This window comes from Empidonax traillii, unplaced genomic scaffold, assembly GCF_003031625.1.
Source record: "Empidonax traillii isolate 1590-97213 ecotype Southwest subspecies unplaced genomic scaffold, ASM303162v1 scaffold923:size341358, whole genome shotgun sequence".
Taxonomy (NCBI): Eukaryota; Metazoa; Chordata; class Aves; order Passeriformes; family Tyrannidae; genus Empidonax; species Empidonax traillii.
This window is the reverse complement of record NW_020956116.1, coordinates 248304-266814: the sequence shown is the minus strand read 5'-3', so window position 1 is coordinate 266814 and position 18511 is coordinate 248304. Positions and strand designations below refer to the sequence as shown.

Sequence of the window (18511 nt, the reverse complement as noted above, 5' to 3'; positions counted from 1 at the left end):
CCATTTTCAAAAACCGTTCTTGTAACGTTCTATTAGCACTGTTTTTAGGATGCATTTTTTAATACATTTGGTATTCTGACTTGGACAGGCCTCCAGTATCTGCTTGCTGAAGGAGGGATGCTGAAGGGTCAGGCTGGGTGCAGCCGTGCCTCCCGTGGTGACGCAGGTTGGACAACCTCGGAATGGTTTCCGGAGCGTGTGCCTGTTCACCCAGGTGTCCTTTGACTCACAGATGTAAACACAGGTCTCACTGCTGAGGTCAGTAGGGAAACCTCTCAAATTGCTGTGCAACTCACGGTCACGTCATGAGCTTTCCTGTCTGCTTAATTCACTCCATGAGACGGATTTCCTCCTTCAGTGAATGGAGGTGGGAGGGAGCTTCCCTCACCCTGGGCACGAGCAGCAAAGCTGTGTGGTGAAGCTGCTGCACGAGGTACTCTCACCACTTGCTGTGGCCACTGCTGAGCTGTGTGGCCTCCTGTCATCCAACCATCTGCTGTGTCCAGGTGAATGGACACGGTGGACTGCTGAGTCCACTTCTCCCTTTAAATGCTCGCCCATCTCTCTGCTGGCCCTTGGCAGCTGCAGAAGTGTTGCCTTCAGGAGCCTCTGGGCACTGAACTGCAGAGCCCAGGAACATGGTGACATACTCCATCAGCCTCTTTCTATATGTGACATCTGCAAGACAACTGAACCTAGGTTATAGTGCCTTGCAGAATCCAGCATGGGAATACAAGCAAGGAGACCTGCCTCCTGCAGATTTGATCTCTCTCAACGGGATGTGGTGCTGAGACCCACGGCCACGGGACCAAAAGCCACATGAACTGAGGCCACAAGGAGGTGCTGGGAAGAGCTCCAGCAAATACCAGGTATGTGCCAAGATCAACCACAGCCTCTAGCTCACCTTGCTCATCTCCAGGCCAGATAACAAGGAAGGTGACGTGTCCCATCCACGAGGATGCTAAGGATCTCTCAGCTTTGGGCCCTAAATTAGCTGGCGTGTGTCCTGTGCATGTGTGTGTCCTTCTGGACTGGCAGAAGTGCCTGACAGGTCAGAAGGTCAGCCTGCCATCCAGAGACAGGCTGGAGAAATGGAGTAACAGGGACCTCATGCACAGGGAAGTGCTGAGTCCTGCACCTGGGCAGGAACAGCCCTCCTGCACCACTCTGTGCTGGGCCACCCACTTGGAAAGCAACTTGGTAGCAAAGGCCCTGAGGGTGCTGGTAGGTAACAAGTTGAGCATGAGCCAACAACACGCCTTGGCAGTAAAGGCGGTGATTGGTGTAGTGAGTGAATTAGGTGAGGGCTGACAGCAGGTAGAGGAGGGATCCTTCTCTGCTCAGCAGTACTGAGATCCACCTGAAACGCTGTGTCGAGAACTGGACTAGCCAGTAAAAGAGAGAGATGGGCATTCCGGGGAGCTTCCAGGGGAGGGCCACTGGAATGGAGAAGGAACTGGAACGTCTCTCCTGCTGGGCACGCTGGGGCTTGTCCCTCCTGCAGGAGGCTCGGGGTGCCGCGGGCCGGCCAGCGCGGATCGCTGCTCCCAGATAGGAAGAGTTTTAATGAACCGTAAGGATCTGCCGGGCTGTCCCGGCCGGGCTGTGCGCGGGGCTGCGGGGCCACGCGGGGGAGCTGCGCCCACGCCACGCCACGCGGCGGGCACCGATCAGCGGCGGCTGCCGCGGGTCCTGCGGGGGCCCTGCCCCGGCGCCGAGCATCCCTCGGGGAGCGGTCCCCAGGCGAGGGGAGCGCCCGGCTGCCCCAAGCTGGGGACAAGCGGCGTTTGTCCCCAGAGTCCAGGATGTGCCGCCGCCTGTGCTGTCCCCCTCGATCCTGCCAATCTCAGCACGTCCTGACAATCAAAGTGAATGGCTCCCTGCGTCCGTCGCCGGGGGCATCCCGGATCTTGAGCCTCCCACCACCACACCTGTGGCCTGGTTTAACCCACAATGAAATGCTCTCCCTGCTGCAAAAGCCCCTCACGAGCCCAGGGAGGTGAGAGGCACCAAGGACATGCTTTTGGGGATGTAGGTTTTTGCTCTCACAGCAACGTTCTGTTGTCTGTCTTGAAGCTGTTAGATTCCATTTTTCCGAGACCTGGTGATGGCACTTGATGGCACTCTTGTGGCACTAGAAGAGAGCATTGTCTACCCGCATCCTTGGGCTGCCCTGGCTTTGCACAAGCCCTGTCACAGAGAATGGGACCAGGTGTGGGGACCCTGGGGCCTCCTGCTCACACCAAGGTTTGGGCAGTCCCCTTCACTGGGGAGAGAAGGCAGAGCCACGCTTGCTTGCTCTGATGTCTTCCTGCTGTCCATGGGTTTGTCATGTTTTTTTTCTTGAGGGGGGAATGTTCGGATTTTAGAGATGACTGCAGTGAACCCTAAGTGCCTGTCACTTTCTCTTCTTGCCCCCAAAGGACAGGCTTAAGCCCCTCTTTAACCCACACTAAATACCACTGGAAATGCTTTTTTCCCCTATAGAAAAGATATCAACAAAGGGCTTGAGTAGCATAGGAAAGCCTTCCCTTTTGTTTTGAAATACTGTGGTTGATTTGTTTTCCTTCTTTTTTCCAGCCTTTAAAGTGATCCTTGAGAAAAAGCTTACAAAGTTTCAGGTGCTGTTTGCTGTGGGAGCTCTTGGCGCTGCTCTCACTGCCAGCCCTGTGAGTGCAGGGGTCTGGCACTCTCGACCAGCTGGAAGCCCCGCTGGGCACGGGCTGGGGGCTCCAGAAGCCCCAGGCTTTCAGCCTCAGGCAGTCTGTGCTGACAGAGGGAGTAGCTGCTTCCCAGGGAAGCTCAGCAATGGAAACAGTAGTTAAGGAGCTGGTGCCCAAGGGAACTATTATCCTTGAGAGAGAGGGTGGTGGGCTGAGGCTTTTAAAAATGTTTTTTTGCCTCCTGCTGCTCTCCAGTTGCCCAAAGGTTGGCTGTCCTTGTCCTCCCATACTCCCTGGCTGCTTCCTCTCCTGCTCTGTTCCACTCAGCCTTGCTGCAGGAACTCACACATCCCTGCCCCCTTTTCCACAGGCTTCACTTCCCAGGGAGGCCAGAGGAGAGGGAGGCACAGCGCCATCCCACATGAATCCTGCAGTCCTGGAGTCAGCATTTCTGCCATCCCCTGTGCCACAGCCACTTCCTCTCTCACACAAGATGTTTTCTTTGTGTCTGGCGGCTTCATCCCCAAGGAGTGACCCTGGGAGAGAGTGATGGGATGGGAGACTGGAGCACCCCTAGGGAGATGCCCAGTCTCAGGGCTGCAGGCATCAGATTTGGGGTGGTTTTGGGGCATGAGTGTGTTAAGGACTGGGGATACCTAGCTTGTGGACAGCCTTGCTTCAGCAAGAGCTCCCGAGGCCTCTCGTGCTGCCTGCTGTGTGTGTGGCTTCTCCCTGTGACCCCGTGGGCAGGTTTTGAGCCAAATGTGAGCATGTGCCATACCTGGGACACGGTGCTGGCCTGTGTTTGATTGTCACTGGTACTTTTATAAGGGCATCTCAGGTTTCTTCATGTGTCAGTGAGGTCCAGGACTTCTCCAGGGCAGTGCAGACACCTCCGCAGCGGAAGATGCTGTGCCTGTGCTTTCCCTGGGAACAGCATGTCCGGAACATTTCCGTTTGGCAGGAGGTGCAGAAGGATATAGGACTGCCAGAGTGCAACCGCTTCCCGACGGCGTTAGCCTGGATTTCAGTGAGCACACAGGTCTGTGCTCGTGGCTGGGAGCCCGTCTTGGAAACATGCAGTGCTTGTGTGACCCCAGTGTGTGCAGTGTTACTGGAGAGCCACGGTGTGCCGTGCCTTGCCATGCCATCAGCACCCCTTCCCCGTGACCTAAAGGAATGGAGGCTGTTCTCAGAGATGGAAAAGGAGCCAGGCAGGTCATAAGGACGGCTTTGCGCCCCCCACCAGCCCCCTGGCACACCGCAGGGGTGGGATGCCCGGGTTCGGTGGGTGCAGACCGGCAGTGCGGGCACTTTGGGAAGGCGGGGCGCGTCCTCCCGGAGCGGCCCCACGTGCGGGGTCGCACCGCAGCCTCCTTCGGGCGGGCGATGCCCGAGTGCCCCGAGGGCGGCCCGAGAAGCGGGCTGAGGCTGCGGGGAGCCCACGCCGCAGGTGGGAAGCGCCGCCCGGAGCGGCTCCGGTCCCGCCCCGCCGCCCGCTCGGCCCCGCCCGGGCCCCGTCCCGCCGCCGAAGGAGGGAGGACCGGGAGAGGACCGGGGAGGAGGAACGGAGGGAGGGAAGCCCGGGCGGGAGGGAGGAGCGGGGCGGGAGCCCGGGCCGGTCCCGCCCGCCCCGCCGCGCCGCACCTGAGCGAGCAGCGGCGGCTCCGCCGGCCCCGGCCCCTCCGCCGCCTGCCCATGGCTCGGCCGCTGCCGCTGCTGCTCTGCCTGGCCGCGCTGGGCGCCGGCTGCCGGGCAGGGACCCCCCCTGCCGGCACGGCCGCGCCCTCCGCAGAGCCGCTGCAGGACGAGGCGGACAACCAGGAGAACATTCTCTCCCAGGTACCCGGGGGGGATGCAGGCACTGCCGGGGCGATGCTGCGCGCAGCCTGCGGGGTGCTGGGGGATGCCGGGTGTACGTGCTCGACGGTGCTGGGGGATGCGGTGCACACCCTCGGTGATGCTGTGTGCACCCGGGGTGATGCTGTGTGCACCCGGGGTGATGCTGGAGTGCACCCGGGGTGATGCAGTGCACACCCGAGGTGAAGTTGGGGTGCACCCGGGGTGATGGTGTGTGCTGCTGTGCATGCTCAGCGATGCTGGGTGATGCTGTGTACTCAGCCAGCACCGCCGGTGAGCACTGGAGAGAGTTTCATCACCCCGGGTTCAGCGAACTCGCTGAAGCCCATCTGGGAGCAGTTCACAGCCTCTATGCTATCATTTCCCCGAGGGGGACTCAGAAAAAGGGGAGTTTCTTAGGAGGAGAATTAGTGGAGCCTCTTTGTGTGCAGAGGGGAGGGGATCCAGGCTCTTTCCCTGCCAGTGGGATGCGGTGGAGGTTTCTGTTAGATTTGGCCGATCAGACGGTGTGTGATTATCTGCCCTCGGAAATGGCTAACGCAGGGACTATTGGAAACGTACCGCCAAAGTTATTTTTGTGCTTGGGCTTTCAGAAGCGCTGTCTGCAAATCTCCGTAAAGGAAATTCCTGGCATTGTATAGGGCTAATCAGAAATACTGCTTCACGACCAGGTTATGCTGCTTATAGGGTGGCTTTCAGTCCCTCTTCCAGTGTACCGTTACCCTGTTTGCCTATGTAAATATGTCTTGCTCTGGGTAGCAGGTGACTTATTGGGTCTTTTGGACACGGAGCATTAAAAGCATTAAAAGCAGCATTCTGCACAGAGTGGAATAAAAAAATACCATGTTGTAGGAAGCCAGTTTTTATTCCCCTTGTAGGCAGGGGTCGGAAAGCTTTGCCCTCTCTAGAAAGCTTCTTGTTTGGCAGATTTTGGAAAAGCCGGCCGGTTTCCTTGAGGTTTGGGGTATCCAAAGTGTCCTGGTTTGGACCTCAAGGTCTGGGCTGTCCTTGCTGTGCAGGCAGAGGACGGGAGGTTGGCTAACTGCGGTGACCTGTGCTCAGCTGTTAGGTGACTACGACAAGGTGAAGGCGGTGTCCGAAGGCTCCGACTGCCGGTGCAAATGCCTGGTCAGACCCCTGGGCCGTGGCGCCTGCCAGAGGATTAACGAAGGCGCTTTCCGAGCAGAGGATTTTTACACGGTGGAAACCATCACGTCAGGACCCAGCTGCAAGTGTGCGTGCGTGGCCCCCCCCTCTGCCCTCAACCCTTGCGAGGGGGACTTCAGGCTAAAGAAGCTGCGGGAGGCAGAGAGCAGTGACCTGAAGGTAGGAGAGCATCTTAAGCTTGGGACTGTTTGGGGAGTGGGAGATCTTCTGAAGCCTTTTCTCTCAGATCTTTAAAAAAAAAAAAAAGTTTACTAAACTTTTTTTTTCTAAACCATCTCCTACTTATTTTTATGTCTGCATATTTGATATAAAAATCAAGCTCAGCTTAAGGGATTGATTCGAGCAGCTGCAGTGGATGATTCACTTGATTCATCCTGTGCTGCCTGGGGTCCACCGTGGCTGTCTCTGCTGGAAGCCCAGGAGGGACTGGGCTGCTCCCTACCCTTTGTCCAGCTCCAGATATCCCTGGGGCACGGCTCTGCTCTGCTCAGCAGCTGTCAGGTCCTTTTCCTGTTGCAGAGAGGGACTCCCAAAGACCCATGCAAAAAAACTGTTTTGGCTTCTATGGGCCAAAAACTGCTGATGCGTCAGCGTGAGGGCGTGTTGCACAGCTGGCAGATGGCAGGATGGGTTTGTTGTTTTAAATGCTGACACTTCTCTGCTATTTAGTATTTTATCTCTCTAGTAATATAGAACTCTTTTCCAAACGTGACAGTGTTTGTTCTATATACTCCTGACTTCCCCTGGATTCTTGGTTTTGCTGGTGGAGCAGCTGGCAGCAAACCCTGCTGAGTTTTCCAGTGTAGGGCAGCAGAAAGTGCCAGTGGCTTGGTCCATCCCTGGGGAGCAGAAGGCTGAATGCTGGTGGCACTGGTGTGGGTGGCAAGGAGATGTGCCCTGGGGCACCCCTGCTTGTCCCAGCTTTGGGAGGAAGGCAGGCGGTGTGTGAGGCTCTGTGGGGCAGCCTGCCACTGCGGCCACCACCGTGGGCTTGTTCTAATTAATTTGGAGCTTGAGGATGTGTTTCATCTTGTCCAACTGCAGACAGTTAGCAGCTTCTTGTCCAAGCGCCCCTGCAGCTAGGGAAGATAAACAGGCACAGGCAGATAATCCATCATTTCAGGGAAGGAGGAGTCCCAGTCTAGAGTTGTTTGGTGGTCCTTCGTCTAGGGGAGAAGCCAGGATGTCACACGTGGCCTTAGATGAGGAGCTGTGAGCTCTCTGTGTTAGGGGAGGGGACACCCTGTAGTGCCTTGCCGGGAGGCAGGCAGAGCTGCTTCACCAGCAGCTCACAGCTCTCTCCCCATCCTCTCTGGGGCCGGTCAGCCTCCAGGAGGAGCGGAGTGGTGTGGCAAGCTGCGCCCTTTGGCTCTGGCTGCTCTTCCCACCGGGGAGCTGCTCACAGCCAGCTGTGGTGTGAAAGCCTGTCCTCTAGGAACTGGCCCCGGCTCCCCTGCTCATTTCACAAGGATTCGTGGCCAAACGATTTCACAAGATTTATCCAAACATACACACGCAGGGGTTTGCTCTGCCGTGGAAGTCCATCCCCAGGAGCTGTGAAGCAGGCTTGCTTTCTCAGAGCCCCTCCTGGGGTCGGGCTCACTGGGAACAGCCACTTCTCGTAGGAGAAGGTGGGAATGAGAGAGGACACAGCTCCAGTTCTTATGTGGCTCACGAGGAGCAGCTCCTGTGCTCCTCAGTGCAGGGCTGGGTCAGCCCCAGGGGAATTTCTCTCTTTGCTGGTGCGAAGAGCAGCACCCTTGCCCAGTCCAGCGGCGGGAAGTGCACAGGGTCATGCTCTGTGTATGTTGTGTTTTAGCAAACTTTCTTATGCTCTGACTCAAAAGCCCTGGGTACTCCACGTGTGGGAGAGCCGTGGGAAGTTCCCTCCCTTATGATGAGTGGGCTGGAGGATGTGTCCCTGAGGGAATGACGAGAAGGAGAGATAAACACAGAGAGAAAAGTTCAGGCAGCAGGAACGTACGTCTGGGCACCCCAACTCAGCTGAGTGGCTGTGCTGGGCATCCCAGCTGAAGGTTTCAGTCCCACCTGTGTCTTTAATGAGGTCCCATGGGAATTCATGGTCCATCAGACCAGTGGGAGTGTAAGTCTGCAGTGGATGAAGGGAAGGAAGCACTGAGTTGGTAGGAACATCAGTGTGGTCTTTCAGGGAGGGTCAGCATGCTGTTGGCAGGGAGCAGCTGAATCAAAGATCTATTTCTGTGAGATGGCAACACGCTGCTCCTCTGCTCGTAGGCACAGTGTGTGTTGTGGGGGTCTCGGGTGCAGAGTCAGTGCAAGGAGTCTGCGTTTGGGATGGTTTGGAAGGAGGTTAATAAAGTCTGCAACCTTTGTGCGTTGATGGAAATTATCCAGCCTGGAGGGAAAGCGCATGTCTCCAGTGGCTGTCTGGCAGGCTGTGTGCATTGTATCGGTCGTCTCCATCCAGCCCTCAGTGGAAAGTGGATGCATAGCCATAAACAGCTCTTGTCTCTTAATGCTGCCATTTTATCTGGCCCAAAAAAATCTTTCCTTTGCTGTCAGCTCCACGGGGAGACTGCAGAGGCTGGGGTGGAAACTCCGAGTGCTGCCAGCAGTGCTGCCTGTGTTTCTCCCATGTTTATGAAGCTCTGTTGACCATTTTGTAGCTGCTGGGAGAAAATGTCATCGCCCTGTAGTAATTCCAATGCACTGAAAATCCTTCTCAGCCGTTGGGGCTGTAAGGTCTGCAGCACCATGTGGACATGTGGGGACACGTGGGACTGGAAGGAGGAGACTGTGTGGGACATGAGGCAGGGAATGGGCTGGGAGCCCTTCTCCTCAGCCTTGCCATGGCCAGCACTGTCCTCTGTGGAGGAGCACCAGGAACCAAACAAAAGGCAGAATGAGGGTACTGCTGTCCAGATCCCCAGGACTGGTGAGCAAGGGCTGATGCTGGGCAGGACAAGGGCATACAACCCTTCCTGCTGTGGGACAGGGGTGAGTTAAATGCAGGGTGTTTCCGAAATGGGTGGTTGCAGGAGAGGGCAGCATCCCTCTGATAGAGTTGCTCTCCAGGAAGCAAACTGGTTACCAGGCTGACACTGAATGTCTGCTTCTTTATTCTTGCGTTTGGGAATATTTTAAAGATTTTTAACAAGTTTCTCCTTGTTCCAGGAAAAAAAAGCACAGGATGGCACGAACTCAGAGTCTGATCTCAAACTCACTTTTATTTGAGCTGCCTTTCTCTTGTTGCTTCTTTTGCTGGCAGTCACATCACTGTAGCTAATCCTTTGGGCTTGCAGGAGAGCCTGCCTAGAGCTGGCAAAGAGAGCAATGTTTCTCCTTGTTCTGCTACTAATCCCCAGCACCCAAAGCATGCTCCCAAAGCCCTGAAGTTCTGCAGAGGTATAGCACGTTGCTCTGCATGCTGTGCTCTGACCAGGACAGCAATGCAGCAGCAAGGCTGTGTAAGCGAAAACTTGTTTTTTGATAAACTTATTGCACTCACACGAGTGCATCGCCCGTGACTTTTCAGCTGAAGAAACCATGCAAGGCACACGATAGCAAGTGCTGGTGCCTGACTGTGCTCCCTTTGCCTTGCAGCTGTCTTCCATCATGGAGATGCTGGAAAGTGCCTTTTATGGCTTAGACCTTCTGAAGCTGCACTCGGTCACAACCAAGCTGGTGGGTCGGGTGGAAAAGCTCGAGGAGGTAAGATGAATCCTGCTCTCCCTTGAGGTTGTTGCCTTTGGTGGGAATTGCTTCCAGTTAAGTTCCTGCTACCTTTGGTGCATTCAGAACCTTGTTGCTTTTGGAAGAAATGTTAATTAACTATCTGGCTCAAACTAAACCAGAGCAGACTAGACTCCCCACCTCTCCTCACTGGCAGCGCCCAGCACATCACCACCCCATCAGCCTTGCCTGACCCTCTCCAGCTCCCCCCATCCCTCGGGGCCCAAACTGGGTTCAGGATCCCAGCTGTGGCCTCACTAGGAGTAGCGTCTCCCTGGAGTCAGAAGGGCCTGCTGTTAAATTTTTGCTCTTCTCAGTTTTACATCTGTGCTGGTTGCTCTCAACAGGCTGCTTTTGTGCTGTTTGATGTGGGGGCGAGAGGTTCAGGGCTGGCGCTGGGGTACACTCACCAGGACGGCGGGAAGCCAAGGAGCTCAGATTCCTGAAGGACCAAGTTACGTCTTGGCCTGCGTTAAAAAAGAGCAGAACCCTCAACCTTCCATTCTTTTTAGAGCAGACTTCCAGTGAAATAATTTTCACTTCCATATAGTTTAATATTTCTTTGGCTTGCACGGCCTAGGGTTTGCAGTTTGTTAAGCTGTGCTCAGCTATGTAGGAACAGGTTGCCAGATTAAATACTGGAGTTTTCTCCCGTGGTCCGTATCTGGGACAGTAATTCCACATTCTTGTCGGAGTGGAGCAGTCCCATTTGTCTCCAGCCAGGAGCTGAGAGGCGGTGATTTATAAAGCCAAAATTCCACTTGCAAAGTGTTTTGGGAAGGCACGGCGTGCTCCATCCCAGGGTCAGGAAGAAGACAGCTGGGAGGAGCGGGCTTGCCTGAGGGGCTCTGGGTTTCCAAGCACGGTAATTGGCCCAAAAGGGGGGAAAGGGGTTTTGACGTCTAACAGTAACAAAGCACCAATGTTCCTGTTTGCAATCCCACCCTCTTCCTGTGGTTTAGGGTGTTCTCCAGTGATTACTTGGGTTTGCCAAGGGATTACGTGGGGTTATCACTGCACTCTGCTTCAGTGCCAAAGTGGCCCTGCCCACCAGCTGAGTCCTGTATGTGGAGTTCAGAGCCAGCAGTGCTGGTGGCACTTGGGGCATGTGGGGTGACCTTGCAGCCTGGTCACTCTGCTCACAGCCTGTCGCAGGACGGCAGACGGACAGAAAGCTCAGCCTGGCTGAAGTAGTTTGGCCAGAGATGGAGCAGTAAAAGTGTAGGAGCAGGGAATTCACAGGTTGGGGTCTTTAATTTCCCAGAAACAGGGCTGCAGGTTCATGTAAAAGCAGCCTACAGGCACTGGTCTGGGATGGAGAAAGAAAGGATAGGTCTGGGTTAGATGAAGATTGCCCCGTGCTCTGGGGCAGGGCTGAGCTGTTGTAGGGCAGTGCAGGCAGCAGGTGTGAAACGCCTCCTGCTGCTGGCTTAGCACGGAAATTCCAGTTGAGAGGAGGTGGAGGAGGATCACACCCTCCATTGGCCATGGGGTCTGACACAATGGACAGCTGAGATGCTGAACAACAGCCTGGCACGGCTTCAAAGCACTGCCCTCCCAGGCGGGCGTGCTTTTGGCAGCTGCTCTGCGGTGAAGCTGCTGAGCGGCTTCCAGCAGCATGACAGGCCAGGCTTTGGTGGTGCCTCTCCGCTCAAGGGGAGGCAGATTTTATCCCTAAGCAGGTCATAAGCCAGGCATTACACAGAATAAATGATAAGGGCACAGGGCTGTTGGAATCACTCATCCTCTCCAAAGGGGGATGGTGTTGAAAGCTGCTCCTGCACTGATCTTAGGAGAGCATCACGAGAACTCCTGCTTACTGCAGCAAAACAGTTGCTGAAAAGTCCCTGCGTCATTGGACTCAGCCTCAAAACCTGTGACTCACCATCCCTGTGTGGAGACTGGGAATTCAGATGCACGTGGAGGGGGCTGGGGTTTAACTGAGTTCAGGATGGAATTTTTGCAGAGATTAGAAGGTTTTGTGAGTTGTTTCCAGTCTAAAAAGGTCTTTCCTTCAAGTGATGTCCGTAAAGGGAAGGAACCCCCAAACTCCCAGACCACAGAACCAGTGCCTTCCAGCGAGGCAGATCCTCTGCTCTGTCTTTAGTTCACAGCTGTCGCATCAGCTGGTGATTTTGAGGTCACAGGTGAAGGTCACGGTGGGTTTTAGGAGAAATTAATGGCAGGACATTGAAAATGAAGGATCAGGGTAACCACCCCCACTCTCTGTGCAGAAGTGCTTTGATTGATGTGCCACCTTATTTAAAGCAGTTGCTGTTTGAGATGCAGAAGCCCGAGGAGTGATGAGCAGAGATTGCAAAAACCCCCTATGTAGAGGGTGTTGTTGGGGAGCTGAGAAGAGCAAAGGGTTTGCCTGCTTGATGAGCTGCAGCCAGGCCCAGCTCCCTCGTGGTCACAGGACCCTCTCTGAGGGTCCCTTGCTCCTGTTCTGTCCCCAAATTCTCATTCTCTTTTTTGGGAGCAGAGGATGATGGGGAGGAGCAGTCTCTGCATGCAGGCACTGTGTGGCCAGGCAGCAGGGCAGGACCAGGACAGCTGAAACCAGACCAGTGGGTTCCTGACCTCCAGGACATCACTCAAAGGTCACACAGGCAGGCAGTGGCCAGCCAGGATAGCATCCTGCTAGGAATGTGAGGTTAATAAACGAGAGATGAACTTGTTGCCACAGGCCAAGGGCACCAGGCTAAGACTTTAGATGTTTTAGCTTGTCTTTTCCATGACCCAGCGAGTGTAGCTGAAGATGGGTGCTGGAGAACCTCATGGCCATTCTCCTGCTCCATAGGGACCTGTGGAAAAGAGTGGATCTTGGATGTGCACACCAGGGATAGGGGTTCTGAATCCCACTAGGGTCAGAGAGCATCTTCTTAGCAGCTAAAGTGCCCAGCTCTGTGGAGAATCCCAGCTATAAGCCCAGGATGGTAGCACAGAGCTGCTTTCTGGCTCCTGGGTAGTGGTTTGGGGGCCACGGAGCATCCCTTGACTGTAAGTGGGGTAAAGTCTCCTCTCTTGCTTCTCTAGGGCATGTCCAGGAACTTCACACAGGAAGGCCACCGGGCAGGAGCCAGTGGGGAGGAGGGTCTGCAGGATCCCTCCGGCAGGGACAGGGAGAACTGCTCCAGGCTGCTCACCAACAGCCTGCCGGACATCGAGAGCTCGCTGCAGCGGGATGCAGAGGCTGCCTACACACACACAGAGGTACAACCACCCCAGCATGGCTCAGTGTCACTGCTGCTGCACCAGCCAGCTCTGGGGGGGTCTCCTGGATGTGGCCCCGAGCCTATGATTTTCTCCTCGGCTCGGCTGACCCTGTTTCCGTGCCTCCAAATCCAGCCTGCTTCTCTGGGCGCAGCCCAGCCGCTGCCGGGGCGGGATGTAGGTGGGAGCAGTGGGAGGTTGCTCTCTAGGCCTCCCCCCTTCCCACGGCGTTGTTGGTTTTCGAGGTCAGCAGTGGCTGAACTGCTCGGAAAGCGTGATGTCATTGTGGGGCCAGCTGGGAAGCGGTGGGAAACTCAGAGCCTTTGATTAGCAGGGCTTGGGGCTCCGTGGAGGGACAGCCTGTCGCCTGCCCTCCCTCCCAGGCAATTTACTCCTCCACTGAAAGCCCCTGTGCCTGGCAGGCTCCAGGCAGAGGCTTGAGCATCGCTGGCTCTGGCACCCAGCCCCAGACTGGGGGGAGTCCCTGTGGGGTCTGCCCAGCATGGCAACATCCTCTGCCTGGGGCAGCAGTTTTTGTGCAGCCTCAGAGGGGGGTGAGAGGGGTGTTATGAGAAAAGGTCTGCCCAGGGTGTCCTGATGAATTTGCTGTTTCAGTGGTGAGATGCAGCATGGCCTCATGCTTCTCTTATCCCTGGGCAACTCCTGGAGCATCCTGCCCTCCCCCCTGCAGGAAAAAAGGCGTCTAGGGAGGGAAACATCACTTCCAGCTCAAACAGGGGTGCTCAGCTCCCTAAGGGCAGCAACAGCCTGCACTTGTCCCCCCTGGGTGCTGGGGGTCCTATGTGGGGGTGGGCTCCCAAAGCCCTGGTGGGAAGGGTGGGCTCCCACACCTGCACTGTGTGTTGGCAGGTGGGGAAAAGGCCCCAGCCGTGCCGTGCCAGCACACTCTGCCCCGGGCACAGCCATGCTCCCCATGCTCCCCACGCCAAAAGCTGAGCAGCTGCTGCCTGCTGGAGGAGGGCCAGCCCCAGCCAGGAGGGGGAGCGGAGTGTGGGGCTTTTATTACCCCGAGTGACCTCATTTCCCAATATTCCCCTTTTCTCACTGTTAATTGCAGCAGGGCCCATCTTCTCAGCCAAATGGGCACAGCTTCAACCTTCAGGCTGGCTTTCCGATTTCCTTTAATGAGATGAAATCCTTAAGCCATGAGCTGCTGCAGCTGGTCCCTGGCCTGGGGTGTTCCCAGTTCCTGCCTCTGGGGGGTTCCTGGTCCTGCTGGGAAGGTGCCTTCAACCTCTCTGCCTTGTGAAAGCTGGGTGCACGTTGCACTCTCTCTACAGATCAGCTGCCAGCACTGCTCCCTGGCATGCAAGGGAGCGGATCTCACTCTGCCTGCCTGTCCTGCATCCCACAGCCTGTGCCCTATTGAGTGCTGAGTCCTGGAATTGCCCTGTGGCACCAAGGGTATGCAGGAGCAACACTGGTCCTCTGCCGACGTCCACCAAGAGTCTGCCATCCCTCTGTCTCCTGGAGGGTTTCCCATGTCAGAAGGGACTGAGGGTGACCCTGAAGAAGAAAGGAGCACAGATCCTCCTACCCACTTCAGGACTGGCCAGCCCGACCTGCCCTGTCCCCAAAACGCCGCATTTCTGGCCTATCCAGTAACAACGTTCTGTGTCTCTTCCAGGGAAAATATGAAGAAAGATTCCTGAAAGATGAAACCATATCCCAGCAGATCAACTCAGTTGAGTCCCTCCCGGAGCTGCACCTCTCTCTGGAGGACAAGAAGCCTGAGCAGCTCTTGCAAAGGAAGCTGAGGGTGAGGAGCCGGCCTCCTTCCAAGCCCACTATTGTCCGAGGGGTCACCTACTACAAAGCCCAGTCCACCGAGTCGGAGAATGACATCGAGGAGCAACGTGAGTTGGGTGTGCAGCCACATTCAGTGGGATGGCTGGCTGCATCCGGTGGAAAAAACGATGTTTACCCTGAGTCCTGCCTCATTCCCTGGGAATGTGTGGGCAAAGCATGTGGGAGCAGCAGGGAGAGGAGGCAGGAGGAGGTGGGATGACTGGTACTTCACTGCTGTGCAGCCTTTGAGCCCTGTATGTGGAGCAATGCAGCATTGTTATTCCATGGAAAATCCCTGGTAGCTAAAGAAGTAGGTCACTGCTTCAGTTTAAAACACCCAACATCAACACCTTTCCAAAGGTTTCCGTGGTGGCTGGGGAGCCCCAGCGGCCCCCGTGCCCTGGGTGAGGCACCCATTTTGGCATCCTAGGTTAGGTGGGTGGGATCTGGCTGGGCATGCAACTGGGTCTCCATCCTGCCCCATCTCTGGGAGCCGGCAGGACAGATTTGCTCTCAGTCACCTCCTGCTCTACCCTGCCTGGGGTGGTGGATGTGGCTGTGATGGGGTCTCACTGACCTAATGTGAGCACTGTCAGCCTCTGTAGTTCACACAGCCCTTCTCTGACTGGAGAGGGAGAGGAAATGCATGTGAACTTAGGACAAGACAGACTGCAGAAGTGGGCAGGGGGCCAGCGTGGAGGGGCCAGCGCGGGGGGTCTGTGGGGGGACTGTGGGGCTGACACCCTTGTCTGTATTTGGCAGCGGACGAGCTGTTCAGTGGGGACAACACGGTGGACCTGCTGATCGAGGACCAGCTCCTGAGGCCCAACAGCAGGGCGGGCGAGGGCGTGAGGAAGCCCTCCCCAGTGGGATGGCCACCCACCCCTGGCAGTGCTCCCACCACCCCGCCAGCTGCCGACACTGCTGCGACGACCACGGTGTCCCCGTCACCTGCCACATCCACGGACCCCACGCCAGACCCCAACGCTGTGAGCTGGCTGACCCCCACCCCAGAGACCGTGACTGCCCCAGCAGGGCTGGTGGAGGAGGGCACCCCACAGCTACTGGCAGCCTTGGCCACAGCCATGGAGAACCTGCCCCCAGCCACCACCGCTGGGGCCTGGAGCGACATGGAGAGCAGCCCAGAAGCTTGGGGACAGGCGAACACACCCCCAACCCCAGTCAGCCCCGCTACCCCGAAGGAGGGCCTGGAGGAGGAGGACATCAGGAACATCATTGGTGAGTGCCTGCAGGTCCTGCAGCGACCCAGCTGTGCACATGGGGGGCTCGCTTGTGCCCACAGCGGGTCTGGCTGGGCTTACTCGCTTATTAATTCTGGAAACTACTGTAGTTTACCCCAGTTTTAGGGGCTGGGCTTGACAGGGCAAGAAGATGCCAGGATGGCAATGTCCATCCCTCTTGGACATGGACCCAAGACAGGTAGTAGCCTCAGTTGGGGCGGGGACGTGGCTGAGGCTGTGAGGAAATGTTTGCAGGATCTGCCCAGTGCTACTGGGTCTTGTGGTGCTACAACTGGGTTGAGGTAGCAGGGGGTACCTGCTGGGCAGGTAAGGGGCTGGAGGGGGTTGATGCCCACCCCAACAGGAGCAGGGAGAATGTGGCCACCCTGCCTCGGGCCTCACAAGCCCTTCTCTGCCCATGCAGGGCGCTGCAAGGACACGCTATCCACCATCTCGGGCCCCACCACCCAGAACACCTATGGGCGCAACGAGGGAGCCTGGATGAAGGATCCTCTGGCCCGGGAGGAGCGAATCTATGTCACCAACTACTACTATGGGAACACACTGGTGGAATTCAGGAACCTTGACAATTTCAAGCAAGGTGGGTTCTGCACCATTTCCAATGCCACACTGGCTGCTGCTCGGCTGATACAAGTAGCATCCTCCTTCCCGGGGATACTGGATCATGGGGGAGTGATCTGCCTGGGGACACTCTGCTCCTGGGGCCAGTACCTGGGTTCAGAGCATGGGGCGGGTCAGGCTGCAGCTGGTGGCCGTGGAGGGAGCGCAGGCAGAGCTGGGGGGCAGAGGGTGCTGTGGCCACCCACCCCAAAGCAGAGGGAGGGTTTTACCAGCAAGGTGTCCCTGCCTCTCTGCCCCGCAGGTCGCTGGAGCAACTCCTACAAGCTCCCCTACAGCTGGATTGGGACGGGGCACGTCGTCTACAACGGCTCCTTCTACTACAACCGGGCCTTCACGCGCAACATCATTAAGTATGACCTGAAGCAGCGCTACGTGGCCGCCTGGGCCATGCTGCACGACGTGGCCTACGAGGAGTCCACCCCGTGGCGGTGGCGAGGCCACTCGGACGTGGACTTCGCTGTGGATGAGAACGGGCTGTGGGTCATCTACCCGGCCATCAGCTACGAGGGCTTCAACCAGGAGGTGATCGTGCTGAGCAAGCTGAACGCAGCCGACCTCAGCACCCAGAAGGAGACCACGTGGCGGACGGGGCTGCGCAAGAACTTCTACGGAAACTGCTTTGTCATCTGTGGGGTCCTGTACGCGGTCGACAGCTACAACAAGAGGAATGCCAACATCTCCTACGCCTTTGACACGCACACCAACACGCAGATCATCCCCAGGCTGCTCTTTGAGAACGAGTACGCCTACACCACGCAGATAGACTATAACCCCAAAGACCGCCTGCTCTACGCCTGGGACAATGGCCACCAAGTCACCTACCATGTCATCTTTGCCTACTGAGACCCCCCCCCCCACCACAGTGGGGCACTGCAAGCCAGGGGCCACCAGCACCTTTTATTATTATTTTTATTGTTATTATTATTTTGTACAAATCGAAGAGTAAATGATGGGTTTTGTTTCAAGCTGGTTTTTTATGGTGGATTGTAGATCAATCCCCAGGCCAGAACCACCCCCTTCGTCTTTGCTGTACCCTTGCTTCTGATTTTCCTTCCCAGGGGAAGGAGGTTCTCCTTTGGAAGGGCAGATGGGCTCTTCTGCCCAGGGAAAAGGAGGCGGCCATGGTCCTCCTGATGATGTTTTTAGCTAAACATGATCAGCAAGACACCCTGAACCAGTACAAAGCTGGCCTCTCCTCTGCGGGCACCAGGTCCCAGCGGGATGCTGATGTCTGCCTGCCCTGGTGGAGCACCTGTGTGTCCCATGAGAATGTCCCGTCTCTCAGGACCATCTTCCCAGCTTCCCTTTGGAGATCCTGCTGTACAATGGGGCTGTGAGCGCAGCTCCAGCAGCCCCTGGTGCTGGCACTTACGCCAAGGACTGTCCCCTCCAGCTTGGGCTCTGCCCTTTGCAAACCCCTCAGGGGGGTTCGGGTGCACCTTGAGCCCTGATTCACACCTGGAGCGAGCTGGTGGCAGGAGGGGGATGCTGTAAATATGTGTAGATGGCTTTTGTTTGTTCATTTTGTAACCTAAAGTAGTCCCCCTTGGCATTTGCTGGGCGAAGGCTCTGCTCAGCTGGGTGCTGGGCTGTCTGGGCAGGGGGGCTGTGGGGCTGGGGGAGCCCCAGGGGCTGGAGAGCCCTTGCCCTGCTGCTCCATCTCCTACATTGCCTCTTGCTGCCGTGCTCACCCTGGTCCTGGCTGCTGACCATCAGGATCCCCTCACAGAGGCAAAGCCCTTGCCCTCCTGCCCACCAGCATCTTGTATTTACCTGCTGTCAGTAATAAAGGATCCAGTACCTTTGCAGCTGTTTGGGGGTTTCTTTGGCTCTGCACCTTTGGGTGCATGGAAATACATGGGGGTATTTTGGCTTGGTTTTGGTTGGTTTGGGGTGACTCAGCTTAAAAACCAAAGGAGGAGGGACCCTAGGGGGCTCTAGGCCACTTGGGACAAGGTGACATGGTCATGTCCAGCCCTGAGAAGAACTTGTCTCTGTGATGCCACCTGCATGGGGGTCACTTGGGCTGCAGGGAGACCCTTGTGGCCTTCTCTTTGCCAGGCTCTACTGGCAAAGTGGAGCAGCTCAGGCAGGGTGCCCTCCCCAGGAGCAGGAGGGGGTCTGGGTGTGCATGTGCCATGGGCAGTGTCAGTGCTGTGCTGAGCAATCATGCTGCAACCCAAGAGACAGCAGACACAG

At 56.6% G+C, this 18511-nt stretch overlaps 1 protein-coding gene across 2 annotated transcripts; it reads left to right on the top strand.

The window, feature by feature from the left end:
* The first annotated feature begins 4361 nt into the window (after window positions 1-4361).
* Window positions 4362-18120, top strand: OLFML2B (olfactomedin like 2B). Of its 2 annotated transcripts, none has more exons than XM_027902954.1 (8): window positions 4362-4505; window positions 5586-5849; window positions 9276-9383; window positions 12444-12620; window positions 14269-14497; window positions 15192-15668; window positions 16095-16271; window positions 16554-18120. In XM_027902954.1, exons 1-8 carry the CDS (start codon window positions 4362-4364, stop codon window positions 17153-17155), a joined length of 2178 nt encoding a protein of 725 aa, XP_027758755.1. In that variant the 3' UTR covers window positions 17156-18120. The 2 variants fall into 2 exon arrangements, with proteins under 2 accessions (XP_027758755.1, XP_027758754.1); XM_027902953.1 differs by having other exon boundaries at window positions 14269-14506.
* The last annotated feature ends 391 nt before the right edge of the window (window positions 18121-18511 follow it).